At 32.5% G+C, this 14,401-nt stretch overlaps 2 protein-coding genes across 2 annotated transcripts; one reads left to right on the forward strand and one right to left on the reverse strand.

The window, feature by feature from the left end:
• Positions 1–3,537: 3,537 nt before the first annotated feature.
• Positions 3,538–12,040, forward strand: LOC8280742 (protein disulfide isomerase-like 5-4). The gene is made up of 15 exons (XM_002522818.4): positions 3,538–3,825; positions 4,774–4,864; positions 5,195–5,289; positions 6,053–6,110; positions 6,670–6,854; positions 7,279–7,336; positions 8,143–8,183; positions 8,311–8,385; positions 8,737–8,793; positions 10,201–10,267; positions 10,380–10,508; positions 10,761–10,982; positions 11,382–11,543; positions 11,656–11,733; positions 11,817–12,040. The coding sequence occupies exons 1-15, from the start codon at positions 3,785–3,787 to the stop codon at positions 11,892–11,894; spliced, it is 1,437 nt and encodes a 478-aa protein (XP_002522864.1). The 5' UTR covers positions 3,538–3,784; the 3' UTR covers positions 11,895–12,040.
• A 1,018-nt stretch (positions 12,041–13,058) lies between these two features.
• LOC8280741 (early nodulin-like protein 1) lies at positions 13,059–14,164 on the reverse strand. The gene is made up of 2 exons (XM_002522817.3): positions 13,862–14,164; positions 13,059–13,770 (listed from the first exon to the last, which is right to left on the reverse strand). The coding sequence occupies exons 1-2, from the start codon at positions 14,070–14,072 to the stop codon at positions 13,322–13,324; spliced, it is 660 nt and encodes a 219-aa protein (XP_002522863.1). The 5' UTR covers positions 14,073–14,164; the 3' UTR covers positions 13,059–13,321.
• Between the last annotated feature and the right edge of the window lie 237 nt (positions 14,165–14,401).

Below are 14,401 nucleotides of genomic sequence, written 5' to 3' on the forward strand. Positions count from 1 at the left end.
AATACAAATTTTCATTAAAACTCCATATTGATAAAATTATATTTTAAATCCTTATTCCAAGATAAATTTTTAATTTAATCTTAACATACAATTAATTTAATTAATTAATTTGCTAAATATTTTTTAATTAAAATTAACACCATTAGCTAATTAAAATGTCATTTCCCTAATAATTCTTTATAAAATATTCTTTACTAATTCTTTCATCACTTTCAAATATATAAATTAATTTATACATTCATATTGTGGAAAATTGAATGACCGAAAATATAATCAATTTTTCAAAGTATGTACTTTAACTAATTTCTTAAAAATCAAACAAATTAGATATACAAAACAACTCCCTTATGTTGCTTAGCATTAAAATTCTATTTAAATCATTCCAATTAAATCAAATAAAAATAAAGTAAAATAAATTTAAATAAAAATTTATTTATTAACTATTACTAATATTATTATTATTAAAAGAAAATCTTGGATATTACATTTATTACTAATAATTTCTTTTAATATTGTTATTGTTAGTAGGTACTTTTTAATTGCCATTGATACAATGAAATAAATATTTATTAAAGTATTTATATTTTTAGAACAGGGGAGACTCATGGCTATGAACAAATATTTCCAGCCATGAAAGAGGATATCACAGCCATGAACAAATATTTCCACCCGTGAATTCCGTCTAGCTTGAAAAAGTGAGAAAATCTACAGATGCATTCAAGGTCAATATTCCAACCATAAAAGTAGCCATTCACTACCATGAAGAAATCTTCCTAATCGTGAAAAAAGATTTATAGTCGTGAACAAAAATTCACGCCCGTGAAGAACTTTTTCTTTATAAGTCCAGTAGCCTTCACGACCAATATTTCCAACCATGAAAGAAAACATTCCTAGCCGTGAAAGAAGATATTTCAAACTGTGATTAAAAATTTCCAGCCTTGAAAGATGTCTCACCAGTCATGAACTTTTCTTTACAACCATGTCGAGTTTCAGATATTCAAATATGCTTTTCGCGTTGATATTTCACGACCGTGAATGAATGTTTTCATTCATGAAGCTGCATTTAAGAAGGTTGTTGAAACAACTATATTTTTATTTAATTAGGATCTAACGTCTATATTTCACATATAACTATTTAAATTTTATTTTTAATGGTTCTAAGGCAAGCAAGAGCATTTACTTGAGCCTCTTATTTGTTATATCTCTCACAACCTCTATATCTTCATGCAATTCATCTTATATTGAAGATTCAAAAGAAGGCTTGAATCTTTAGTTAGTTGAGTGACTGATTCTCGTAGTCAAAGCTCAAAAAGATTACGTTGAGTACTTGGGTAAGGAATTAATTATTCTTGAAACTAAGATTAAAAATCTTAAATTTGGTTAGAGTGTGAGCCTTGAGAAAATACTTGGTTAAAGTGTTAACCATAGAAAACACTTGGGGTTAGATATAAGCCACAACAAATATTTGAGTTTTGATCTTACACCTGTAAAAGAATCATTAATAATGAAAATCATAAGTGAAGCTTGAGGAGTGGATGTAGGCAATAAGTTGATCGAACCATCATAAACTTTAATTTTTTCTTCCCTAAACTCTTTTATTTACTTGTGTTTATCTTATTACTTGCATTCTCATATTGGATTGGTTAATTATTTTAGTTAATTGCTTTCGCTAATATTGATTTTAATATTGAAGTCTTTCAAAATAAAAGCTGTTAGTTGAAATTGATTTTTGTAAACAACCAGCTCACTCTCTCTTGATTGCGATAAGATGTTTAATGAACTTATAAAAAGATTATAACAGTACAAATAAACGTAACAACTAAATTTTTTAGAAAATCATAAAATCCAATCTATTTAGATAATAATTAAAAATTCAGATATTAAATAGTAATAAATTATAAATATTCAATATCAAATTACAGCCATATATTAATATAATAAAATTATTAGAGATAAATTCAAATTTACTCATATACGTAATCGATATCAAAAAATTTAAATCATTTTGGATCGAATATATATTATTCTAGATGCATCCTATTAGAATGAGACCTTTTTAGATTAAGTTTTATTATATGGTGCTATAAATTGGATAAACTAGCAATTTGCTCGTGCTAATGCATAATTATTGATAACTTTTTAATCTGAATTCTTAGTTTAAAATATCTTATTTTGATTTAAATATATTATATTATAAGAAAATAATTGTATTTAGTTATTATTTTATTTTAATAAAAATTTAATATTGTTATTTTACTTTAAAATTTAACAATTATAAAAAATAGAAAAACATAATAGATATATAGTAAATTAGTGGCAATCTATAATCAATAATTCTTTTATTATATTTAGTTATTATTTTATTTTAATAATCATTATAATGTATTTAATATTATCATTTTATTCGATTAGTATTTTAATATTATAATAAATCATTATATTACCACATCAAAACAATATATATTTTTATTGAAACTCTATATTGTATAACTTTTTAGAAGATTACCAAGTGGAGTTCTATGAAAAGATTTGGTTTACTTTATATATATATATATATATTATAGATATATAATTTTAGTGAAAAGTAATTTATTTGAAGAGTATATGCATTAAGATTTAGATGGCATTAGTCATAATTCCATTTCCAATGTTCACAATGTAAAAAAAACACATATAAGAGTCTAATCAATATAATGATATATATGCTGTAATTATATTGAGGGTTTAAATTTGAATTATGAGACAATCTTTTAGACATCTATATTTTTTATAATCTAAATTATGTATTGATTGAGTCTTTTTTTCTCAGCTTCAAAATTAGTGCTGCGTAACGGGTTTAAGTTTCATGTTAAAAATTAATTTATGATTTTTCAAACATTTCACAGCAAGTGAATTCATATAATTATGTCGGGCATAGATTACTAACACTAATCGCTACTTTTTCTAATACCAAAAAAAACTTGTCCAATTTGAATATAAATATTCATTAGAATATGAGATAGACGAGTAAAAAGATCTCTACCATGAGCGATGGAGTTAGAAAAATGATCTTTCAACAACTGCCACGGGATATGACTAAAGGGTGTGTTGACCGGAATAGGATCAATAAAAAGATTATAAAAATAAATTAATTACTAACTTTAATTAATCAAACATTAATAATCAACCTGAAAATAAAGATCTCGATGATTAGATTGATCCAACCGGAGCCCCATTTTCCCAAATGGTATACCAAAAGGGAGACAGAAAAAATATTATACCCGTTATAGCAATTCCTTTTTAATTCCATAAACATAAGAATTGATTAAGAAAAAACTTCCAATTTATCACATCCTCCTGGATTTAGATTTGGATACACACGTGGTCCATAAGGTGCGCTTCCGCTAACCAAAACGATCCATCAGAACACAAATCTAATCACACGTGTTATCGTTGATAACCTGCGGTATCTGGACCCCGCACAGCATCCAAAAAGATTACTTACTATTTTAGCCTATGCCGACGCACACGCGATTATAAACTCCTGTATAGTACCATACCGAACTGGCCAGAGGCGAGAGCAGGAGCAGCAATATTTCAAATAGAAATAAATAAATTAAATAAATTAAACACCCCCGAATAAGACGCAGAGTCAGAGGCAGAGAGTAGTTTGATACACACAACAAAAGCGAACGCGAAAGGCACATTTCGCGTATCGTTTGGCTTTCCTTTCCCCTCATTTCTCAGTAACAGATCTATTGTGCACTCATTTCTTGGATCAGTGCAGTGTAGTGTAGTAGCCGCCATGATTTCTTCTAGCAAGCTCAAATCTGTCGATTTTTACAGGTCGGTTCGATCTTCATTGCTTTGTTGTTAATCAGATTATTTATTTGTTTTAAGTAAGCATTTTGTACTTATGGATCTGAAGTGTGAACAGCACGGATTATTAGTTGTAGTCATTAACCAGGTTTTAAATGTAATGAAATAGGATAATTTGATTTAGTGTAATGTAAATTTTCTGTTATTATTTTGAATTTTGGCTATTGGCATAGCATAGGAAGCTATTAGTGTTCCTTGTCTAGCTTTGGTGTATTAGTTTAATAGTTGTGGTTACTGGTTTGTTTCTATGTTTCTTGAATAATTATGCGACGCCGAGATTTGTAGCCTATTATAGGTTTGTGATGATAATTGCACAAAAATTAATATTTGTGGGAAGATTGAAGATCTTCTTCCTCATTTTTTGTGGTTATCATAAGATTTAATTATATGAATATAGGGATATAAGAAGAACACAAAAAGTAAAAAGAATTGATGTAGTAACGTGTGTAATTTAACGAGAGAAGAACTTTGAAGTAATGACACAGCAATAAATAAGCATATGAGATGCGTCTGTAACTGTGATAAGATATTCTGAGCTTATTTGAGAGAAAGAACACTGCTCTTAGCTTGGGATTCTTGAGCGCTGCTTCTCCTTCAAATGGGTTTGGACTTGACACTTTAGCATGATCTCCCTGGTTTATTACGGATTCATTATCTAAGGAACCACCATGTACTCATAATAAGGGTACACTAATTCTTTGAATTTTTTAAGGACTGATTGGAAATATTAAAAAAGAAAAAAGGACAATGCCTTGTTCATATTTCTTTCTTCTTTTCATTTTGCTTTTGGTGGTAGATAAGTTCAAACCAAATGACAGCTGCACTACTGCTGTAACTTTGCATGAGCAAGTCATAATTGCAGCATAACTTTATGCACTAAAATTTTTTTTGGCTCACTCCATTTTCTGACTATAGGAAAATTCCAAGAGACTTGACTGAAGCATCATTATCAGGTGCAGGATTATCCATAATTGCAGCTCTCTCTATGGTTTTTTTATTTGGCATGGTAAGTAGCTTCTGCGTTGTTTATTTGCTGTAGGTTCATACATTAATCAATGTGGATGTGTCACATTGTTTATCCCAATATGTTTTTGGGGCTTTATTTTATTATTTTTTATTTTGTAATTTGTAATTTTTTCCAGTCCTTTTCTATTTCCACTCCCATATTGAATTCAAACTATTCTTTTCCTACATTACACCTTTGTTTGTTCTCTTCTTTGTGCAATGAAGTTTGACGATGCTAGTATTAATGCTGGCTTTTATTTATAATACTTTGACGTAATTCGTGTTCTTTTGCATAGTTGTGTAACTGTATGTCCTGATGATTGTTTTTCAGGAATTGAGTAATTATTTAACAGTCAACACCTCTACGTCTGTTATCGTTGACAAGAGTTCTGATGGGGACTTCTTACGTATTGATTTTAATCTAAGGTGAGCTTATGTACTAATTGTAGTTGATTTTGCATGGAATAATGATGCTTTTGTCAGTTTTTCTGAATTGTGCATGTATACATGTATTATTTTGCATGTTTATGACAAACTCATGATTCTCGAGCATTGTCCCAGAATAAGCATTCAAGAAGCTAGAAATGTATATTATTACTGGGGATTGTTGGCAAAAATGTCATATCTTGTTTGACAAACATATATAATATGACTTTGTTTGGTTTGAATAACAGGTCGGAACAAGACATAACAAATCATTATTCGCTTATACTAGATTTTTGACCCGTGCGGATAAGCACCTCGTATTTCTACAGAAGCCCTCTTCTCTCTTGTGTTTGATACATGTAGGATAAGAAAAATTAGTTGCAAAATATAATTTATTTAATAAGCAGATAAGGTTCTTATTGTTTAAATGCAATATGAAAATAGATTGACTATATTATAAATCCAGATATACTGTCTAAATGGAATGATAATCTAATACTTTATACAAATAATATAAAATAAACAATAATGTTCTTTCTATTTAGAATAATTGAGAAAATTTGAAAATTGAGAGAAATTAAAGCACACACTGCTGTATTGAACATGAACATTTTTTTCTAAACTGTCAATAATGATGCTCCTAGGTGTGTCACTAATGTCTAAAATTTTGGATTCACATGTACTAGTATATTTTTATGCTAATTGTCTGCAAGTAATAATTGCTTACTGTGGTTTAACTAATAATTTCTTACTTCTCTTGAAGCTTTCCTGCTCTTTCATGTGAATTCGCATCAGTTGACGTAAGCGACGTGTTGGGAACTGTAAGTTCATATCCGTTCCTGTCATTTACTTCATCTCATAGCAAAAGTAAGATAAAATCTTAAACTTTCTACATGTGAATGATTGGTTGAGAGGTCAGAGATATACTCATATTCAGAATCTTCTGTGCAACCCCAAGTGAGATTGGAATGCCTTTTGTTGCTTTTTGCCATTTTGACCTTTGTCTTATGTCTATGGGAGCAATTTTACTTGCTAAGAATCTCTAATTTTCTACTCTTATCAACTGTGATAATATAAGTCAAATATTCTTCCCTTGAGCTTCAAGGCACTCTTTTATACTTCATTGAAATTTATGTTCTTATACACACGTACTGTTGTATTTGGTTCTGGTTATCTTCTATTGTGTGATAATGGGCTATATTGGTCTGACAGGAGAACTGTGTGTTGGTGTGTACTTGACCTATGAATTTTATAAGACCCTTGAAATTTTATCTTCCCTGTTATCCCTTGAATTCCATGTTGTCTGTCATATTCTTTGACTCATTTACAATCAGTGTAAAGATATGAACCAGCTAAAACTTTTTTTTCTTTTGTTTCCAGAACAGGTTGAATATAACCAAGACAATCCGCAAATTTTCAATAGATCATGATTTAAACCCTACTGGCTCTGAGTTTCAATCAGGACCGGTCTTGCATCACATTAAGCATGGAGATGAGATTGAAGGAGAAGTGGGCGAAGGGTCTGTATCACTAAATAGTCGTAATTTTGATCAGTATGCACAGCAGTAAGTGGCTCAATTCTGAGTTATAAACACTTTCCCTTTTAGTTTTAAGGTTCTTACTTCAGATTATTATCATCGTGTGTGATTATAATGATATCGCTTTCGATTTATTCTACTGTCTTTCCTTATCTGTTACTATTTGTTGCATGTGCATTTAATTATACTTGTCACGATGATGGGGATGAACTACAATGTCAAACTATGTAAATTACAAGGTGAAAGTTTGTATTATCTGAATTTTAATTGATTTTCACCCATATTTCATTCAGCCTATCAATTTTAATTTATACTATGAGTCTAATTTCTGGAAATAATTTTGTCCATGACCAACCGCTTAACTGTAAGATGCTATTGGATAAACTTATTAACAGCAATGAGTATTTCAGTTCTTTTATATATGAATAATAAAAATTATGTTTCTTTTCAGGTATCCAATATTAGTTGTCAACTTTTATGCTCCTTGGTGCTACTGGAGTAATCGTCTGGTAATTCTGTTATATCCATTTATAGCTCAGTGTGCACCTCCATGATAGTTTTTACATGGATACAGTGGTGCATATAAGTTTCTTATTATTCCATTCACAAATTTTATGTCCTTCATCAGAGTACATATGTGCCATATTGCTGGGGCTGGAACTCGTAGGCTACTACTAAGTCTGGTGGATTTTAGTTTATAGCAAGCCTGTTGCAATTAATGAAATTTTAGGTTACCTATTTCTGATCATCTATGAGTTTCTTGCATTGCCAGTTCCTAGTTCTGAATAGTTATCTTGGATTTAGTGAAATAATCACAGATGGTGGAGAACTACTACTCTCTTCCTCAACCGGGACTTCAAATAGTGTAACTAACCAACTTTTTTCAAATTGCATATAGTTATGCTGAACCGAATGTGAATGATTTCTTTCATCTGCCTTTAGAGTGGTGAAATTTACCACCTGTTACCTTGCCTGGTTTTCTTGATAAGAATTGACTGTCGTCTGGCATACTTTATGATATGTAAATTGAAACCAAGTTAGAACTGACTTGGGTTTTTTCTAAATTTTCTCGAGTAGAAGTCACACATGACTCATGGAGATTGTTCTTTGAAGCTTCTTATCTACAATGCACTGTGCTTATGCATGCTAGAAATATGATCGTCTACAAACACCATTTCAGGGATATATTATTACTCATCCATAAATTAGCTGTATACTTGGGATTATCTCTTCCAATGCTCATCCTATTACTTAAAACTATGACGAACATGCCATTGGTGTTTTATTGGCTTACTAATATTTTTTTTTGTTTCAGAAACCTTCATGGGAAAGTGCTGCTAAAATAATGAGAGAAAGGTACTTTGTTTTGCCATTTAAAAGAAAAATGCAAGTTGTTTATTTTTTCATTTCATTGAATATATTTATTACCCTTTATTTGATACTCTGCTGTTCAAATTCCATTTTGCCCATTCATTTTGAACAGATATGATCCAGAAATGGATGGACGCATTCTTTTGGTGAATGTTGACTGCACTGCTGATGCTGAATTGTGTAGAAGGTAGTTACTAGATTCTTTTCTTGTCTATTAGTTGATCTTTTGTTGGTATGACATTTGATTATATTTGCAACATGATAAATTGATTGGATTGCTCTGAGTGTGATTTAGTTAGTACAATTTGCAATCCATTGACTACTCCTTGTTTTGGCATTTCTATTTTAGCATTCTCTTTCTGGTCAAGTATTAAACTAGTTCTTTCATATCATATCAATATTGATCCTTATTGTTTTTATTTTTTCTAAATATTTTAGGTTTATCTTTACCCTGTCTTGATTATCAATTCTGTAGAGGTGTATTAATTTTGTACCCTTATCCTTTTTATTTACAAGTAGCTTATCATGAATTTTTCAGGAATCACATTCAAGGGTATCCCTCCATTCGTATTTTTCGTAAAGGGAGTGATATCAAGTGAGAATATTTCTTTCTCCTGTAATAATCTTATTACTTTTGAACTGTTTCTCATTGCTTGCTTTTTCTTAATATTTTTGTAGTGCTTTATGCTAAGCAAATACTATATGTGTTTTCATCATGTTACAGTGCTGCTGCTTACATTTCTAAAGAGCTTTATGCAACTCTTATTTTGTTTAAACTTGTTTCTGTCTCTTCGTGTGGCTTTATAGAACTGCACTGAGATTCCAAATATCCTATTGGAGACATCCTCCGCTTATCTTGCTTCCAGTTTCTTTTTTCCCCTTTTGTTGTATATCATGTTTGTCCTAATGCTTGCATGCTTGGTAGCTGACTGTAGCATTTCTTACGCTGTCTTTGTTTTCTGGTTGTCTCTTACTTGAATCTTTTTCTGATGATTTTAATTCAGGTCTTAATTTCTGCTACTACTTTTAAAATATGCTCAAAGGTGTTCCTTTCCCTGTGTTTGTGTTGTTCATATTATGCACTGATGTTATTAGCATCTAGACTTGTATTTCGGAAATTTGATATGTTTTAATGTGTTATAGCTATGAGTTTGACTATCCATTCGTTCATAGTTATTTTTAATTTGTTCGATATGTCTTTGCCAAAGTAAGATGAACGGAACATACAAGATCAAAGGGGGACAAGTCTTGGCACAGTGTCTTTTACATGCTTGAAATAAGTTTTACTTAGTTTGTTTTGGTGGTTTTGGACTTCCAATGCAACATTTGCACGGTTCAGTCAAACCTGTGCTACCCAAAGTTCACTTTAGCCATAATTTACCTGATTTTCGCAAGTTTACCTTTTCAATTCTTAATCAAATTCAAATAAGCTGCAACACTTTTTCTGGAGCATGTATCTATATCCCTTGTTTGTAGTCAAAATGTTTTTCCTTTCTAAAATTTGGACATTTCTACTTCCTTTTCTGAATCAGTTAATTGGATTTGGAGCCCTCAAACTGCCCTGTTTTAGTGACAAAATTACTAAATGGTGCTGTAAGTAAAATCTGAAGCCTATTCCTTTAGAAAAAATGTTGTTTGAAGCTTACACCACTGGAATCAGTAAATAAATATGTTGTTGCAAAACAAGTCTAGAAAGATAAACATAGGGTGAGGAGGCAAGGAGTTTGTGTTCCATTTAGTAATGAGCCTGCAAGACATTCTCGATGTTCCTATATTTCTGATGACCCCAAAAAAAGGCGTTGGATAGCAGTAGATCAAAATTTTTGTTTTAACCATTGTTTTTGGTTTACACAATTTATAATTGAGTATGACATTCTAGTTGTCTTATTTTCCCCTTTGTCAATAAGTACAGAGATCACTTGGGCCTTTGCTCGTTTATCTGGACTATATATCATGGCTTTCCACTAGTCAACCTTGTTAATTGACATTTTCACTGTGATAGGGATGACCATGGACACCATGATCATGAATCTTATTATGGAGATCGAGATACAGAGAGCTTGGTTAAGGTATGAACAATTCTATTAATTTTACTTGAGCTGTCAACTAATTTATTTGCAGGTGCTCATCTTGGCTCTTATATTATTTTGTGGCCTAATGTGAAGTTACTCTTCCTTGCAGACAATGGAAAGTCTGGTTGCACCTATTCAGCTGGAATCTCTTAAATCTGAAAATGCGACGCAGAGTACCAAAAGACCGGCACCTTTGACAGGGGGATGCAGAATTGAAGGATATGTGCGCGTAAAAAAGGTAGATTTTTATTGCTTTTCAATCGGGGATATAGACCTTGACATTGTACAGTTAATAGCCTTGCTCTCTTAGTTATGCTGTGTGATAGTTTGTGATTAGTAACAGAGAATAAATTGGTAAAAGTATGGAACCTGTATAGTGATGACCATGCTGGTTTTCTTTTGAACCTTTCAGTTGAGCATGCTAGTAATAACCCACATTGTCTTATATTAGCAATTTTTGGAATTTAGAGTTCTCTCTTTTTTGTTGCAGGTTCCAGGAAACCTCATTATCTCAGCTCGTTCAGGGGCACATTCTTTTGATCCTTCTCAAATGAACATGTCACATGTCATATCCCATCTTTCATTTGGCTTGAAGGTTTCACCCAAGGTGATGAATGAAGCAAAGCGATTGGTACCTTATATTGGTGGAAGTCATGACAAGTTAAATGGGCGGTCATTCGTTAATCACCGAGATGTAGATGCCAATGTTACTGTAAGTTAGTTGCATGTGAACCTTCTTATTCTTGCTTCCATAGAACTTACTGCATGCATGGGGATGGGCATTTGAAGACATCTTCTGATGTGTCAACTGCACCAGCAATGCTTAATGGCATATGCACGAAATGGGTGTAGACTGATGATGCCCAAGAAAACCCCAAAAATTTGTGTGCGCATGCTTGGTGGGCCCAATCTCCTCTTTCTTTGTCATAGTATAGCGGAAATATTAGTTTATGAAATTTTAATGTCGTGAACTTCATTCTTATTGCTTTTTGTAAAAACCCTAATTGCCTGTTACTTTAGGATGATCGCAGTATGGTATTAGATGAACAGTATAATTCTTGCAATTTAAGAAACATCTAAGTGTTCAAGTACTATGTGTTTGTATTTGCAGATAGAGCATTATCTTCAAATAGTTAAAACAGAGGTGGTTACAAGACGATCTTCTCGTGAACATAAATTACTCGAGGAATATGAGTACACAGCGCACAGTAGTTTGGTACAGAGCGTGTACATACCTGCGGCAAAATTCCATTTTGAGCTCTCTCCAATGCAGGTATAGTAAATTTTTATGTTGTTGGTGTTATAATCATTTATTATGAGAGTTACAAACATTAACAATGTTTTTTTATTCTCTCTAATGTACCTAATCCTACTTCTGCAATCAGGTCCTAATCACAGAAAATCCCAAGTCATTTTCACATTTTATAACCAATGTCTGTGCCATAATTGGAGGTGTCTTCACGGTAGGCATTTTTTTAATGTTTGTGATTTCATGATTTGACCTTCTGTAGATGCACTTCTAATATCTTTCTCCTTTGTTTTTCAGGTAGCTGGGATATTGGATTCAATTTTGCACCACACAGTTAGACTGATGAAGAAAGTTGAATTAGGAAAAAATTTTTGATAGGGAGATTAATTTTTCTTAGTTGTATAAAAAAATTTCAGATGTTTCCATACTTCATTTGTTACCAAGGATAATTAAAAACAGTTGCAATATATTATTGCTTTTGATAGATGCAAAGCATGACAAGTGATCGGAAAATTTACCCACTCAGGTTGTCTCCATGTTTGTTGATGTTCCTTTGTTGCCTTTCTTTCATATATAACCTCTGCACCCATTTGTACATGCTTTACTTGCACGTTTTATCAGGCAGTCAAGGATAACCAACATGATATAGTGAATCCTATTCTTGTTGCTTGTCGAGGTATCTTGCTATTGATTATGAGTTTTTCCACTGCCCGTAAATTTATGTAAAGATTGAGCACTTTGTGACAATCTGATGTGTTGGCCGCTGCCTTACTGGTTAGTACTTATTCACACACTTAGCAGTAAATTCCCATTTTATAATGAAAAATGTTATACTAATTTTTATTCATCTAATACGGTGTATAAAGTTTTTATAAAATTACTTTATTAAGTAAAACAGCAATCTCAAAAGATTAAGAACAGTTTTATATACTGTATTAGATAGGCAAAAGTTTGTAATTAGATAAGTAAGAGTCGGTATAAATTGAGATGAACAATGTAGCATTCTCTCTCTTTCTTATCTTGCCATGCAAATAGAGGTAATCATGGGCCGGTACAAAGGAACTGAATTCGGCCTGTGGTCAGCCAATTCTGTTTTGATTCCAGAATCAGTTCGGAAAAAAGAAAATAATATTGAAAAGCTCATTTGACATTGATCCCCTTCACAGAGAAACCTTTTTCTCTTCTTCGCCGGGGTTGGAGCATCATCCTATATGTATATATGATACCAGAATTTCCTTGGCTGTGGATATGAATGATGCCTCCATAAAGGGCGAAACTGCTGATCAGGACTCCTTATCAGTTAGAGTTGCACTATAAGGGCAATTGGAATAGCAAATGTCTTGTTAGCAAGTAGAAAAGTTTTACCCCTAACATGAACCTTTCAACACAAATTTGCCACACAATTTTCGATTATCAAAACTACTGCACTTAAATTTGCTACACATAAGTAAAGGGTTTTTTTTTTTTTTTCCTGGTTGAGGATGCTCTGTTATGGGTAGAAGCCATGAACTAACAACAAATTTTAACATCCACACGGTGTAAAAAAATATTATTTATTTCCTTCTATACAATGTCCTTACATGAAGTAATAAGCACACTCAAATTACATAAATTGTCAGCTTATTTTTCATGTTGCAAACAAATAACCAACCATCAATACGCCTTCCAAATACTCAGTTCACCCCACTGAGCACAAGGTGGGAAAATCATAGAGAAAGCCACAGGTGAAAAAAACAAAAATAGATGGAAAACAATCAATCAAAGAATAGAGAAAAACCCAATAGATAATGCAAACTTCCCACTCAGAATATTAGAATAAGATATGAAGCAAAAAATGCTCCAATGGCAGCTGAGAAACTCATGTATATGACAGAAGCCGCATTTGGGGTATCGCTAACTGGAGATGGTGATGGGTTATTCTCCACTGTTCCTGCTGGAGGAGCCTCCTCGCCAGCAGGTGCAGGAGATGGGACTATGCCCATTTCGCCTGAAGGTGGAGGCGAAGCTGTGGTCGTTTCGTTTGTATAAGAAGAACGGTTGCTTCTGTCTGCCAAAACGACCACTATTAACTTCTCGTTCTTTAAACAATTATCTTTGTTTCCACTTATGAAGTAGAAATGACCCGATCGGTTGAATGTATAGACCGTGTGGCCATCATCGTAGGTAGCCAGAGCTGCAGTTGTAGTACAACTGTCGTAGTCTTGTTTGTTTACTAGGAGCACAGAATCTTGGTCTGGCTTGTAGACAAACACTGCAGTTCCACAACAATTAATGAGTAAACTTTCTAAGAAACACATTTACTGAAACAGATGAATATCTGTAGATAAAGAATCAGCACTTACACAAGGAGTCTCCAATCTGAAACCTGGTTTTTTCTGCCCATTGATTATATTCATATGCTGTGGTATTTTTGGGCACGGTCCAACCTTTAGCTCCCCCAACAGTGAATTGTATAGCATCACCTTTCTGCAACATCAGCATTACACAAAAGAGCCCCAACACAGCAAAGGCATTCTTGTGCTGGTAATTTGACCTTGAAACGGTGTTAGCCATGGGAAAAGAATGGAAATGCTAGCTTCAGCAAGAAAAGAAATAACCCGAAAACTCAGTTTTGGATTGAAGTTAGAGTGTGACAAGAATGATGTGATAATGAGGGGGTTTTTGTAGGCCAAGTTGAAGGGGTGCTTTACTAGCTGTGTGGCAGTGAAGCTTCTGCCACCTTTTCCTTTTAAATTCTTTTCGATTTCTTAGGTGACAGTGCAAAGCATATATGTTGCACTTTCTTTTTCTCAACTGTCCAAAGATGTTTGTTATTCTTGGTTCTTTTCAATGTATTTATTTATTGCTAACTTGGCCTAAGGTTTAATACTTTACTTTGACTA

This window comes from Ricinus communis, chromosome 9, assembly GCF_019578655.1.
Source record: "Ricinus communis isolate WT05 ecotype wild-type chromosome 9, ASM1957865v1, whole genome shotgun sequence".
Taxonomy (NCBI): domain Eukaryota; kingdom Viridiplantae; phylum Streptophyta; class Magnoliopsida; order Malpighiales; family Euphorbiaceae; genus Ricinus; species Ricinus communis.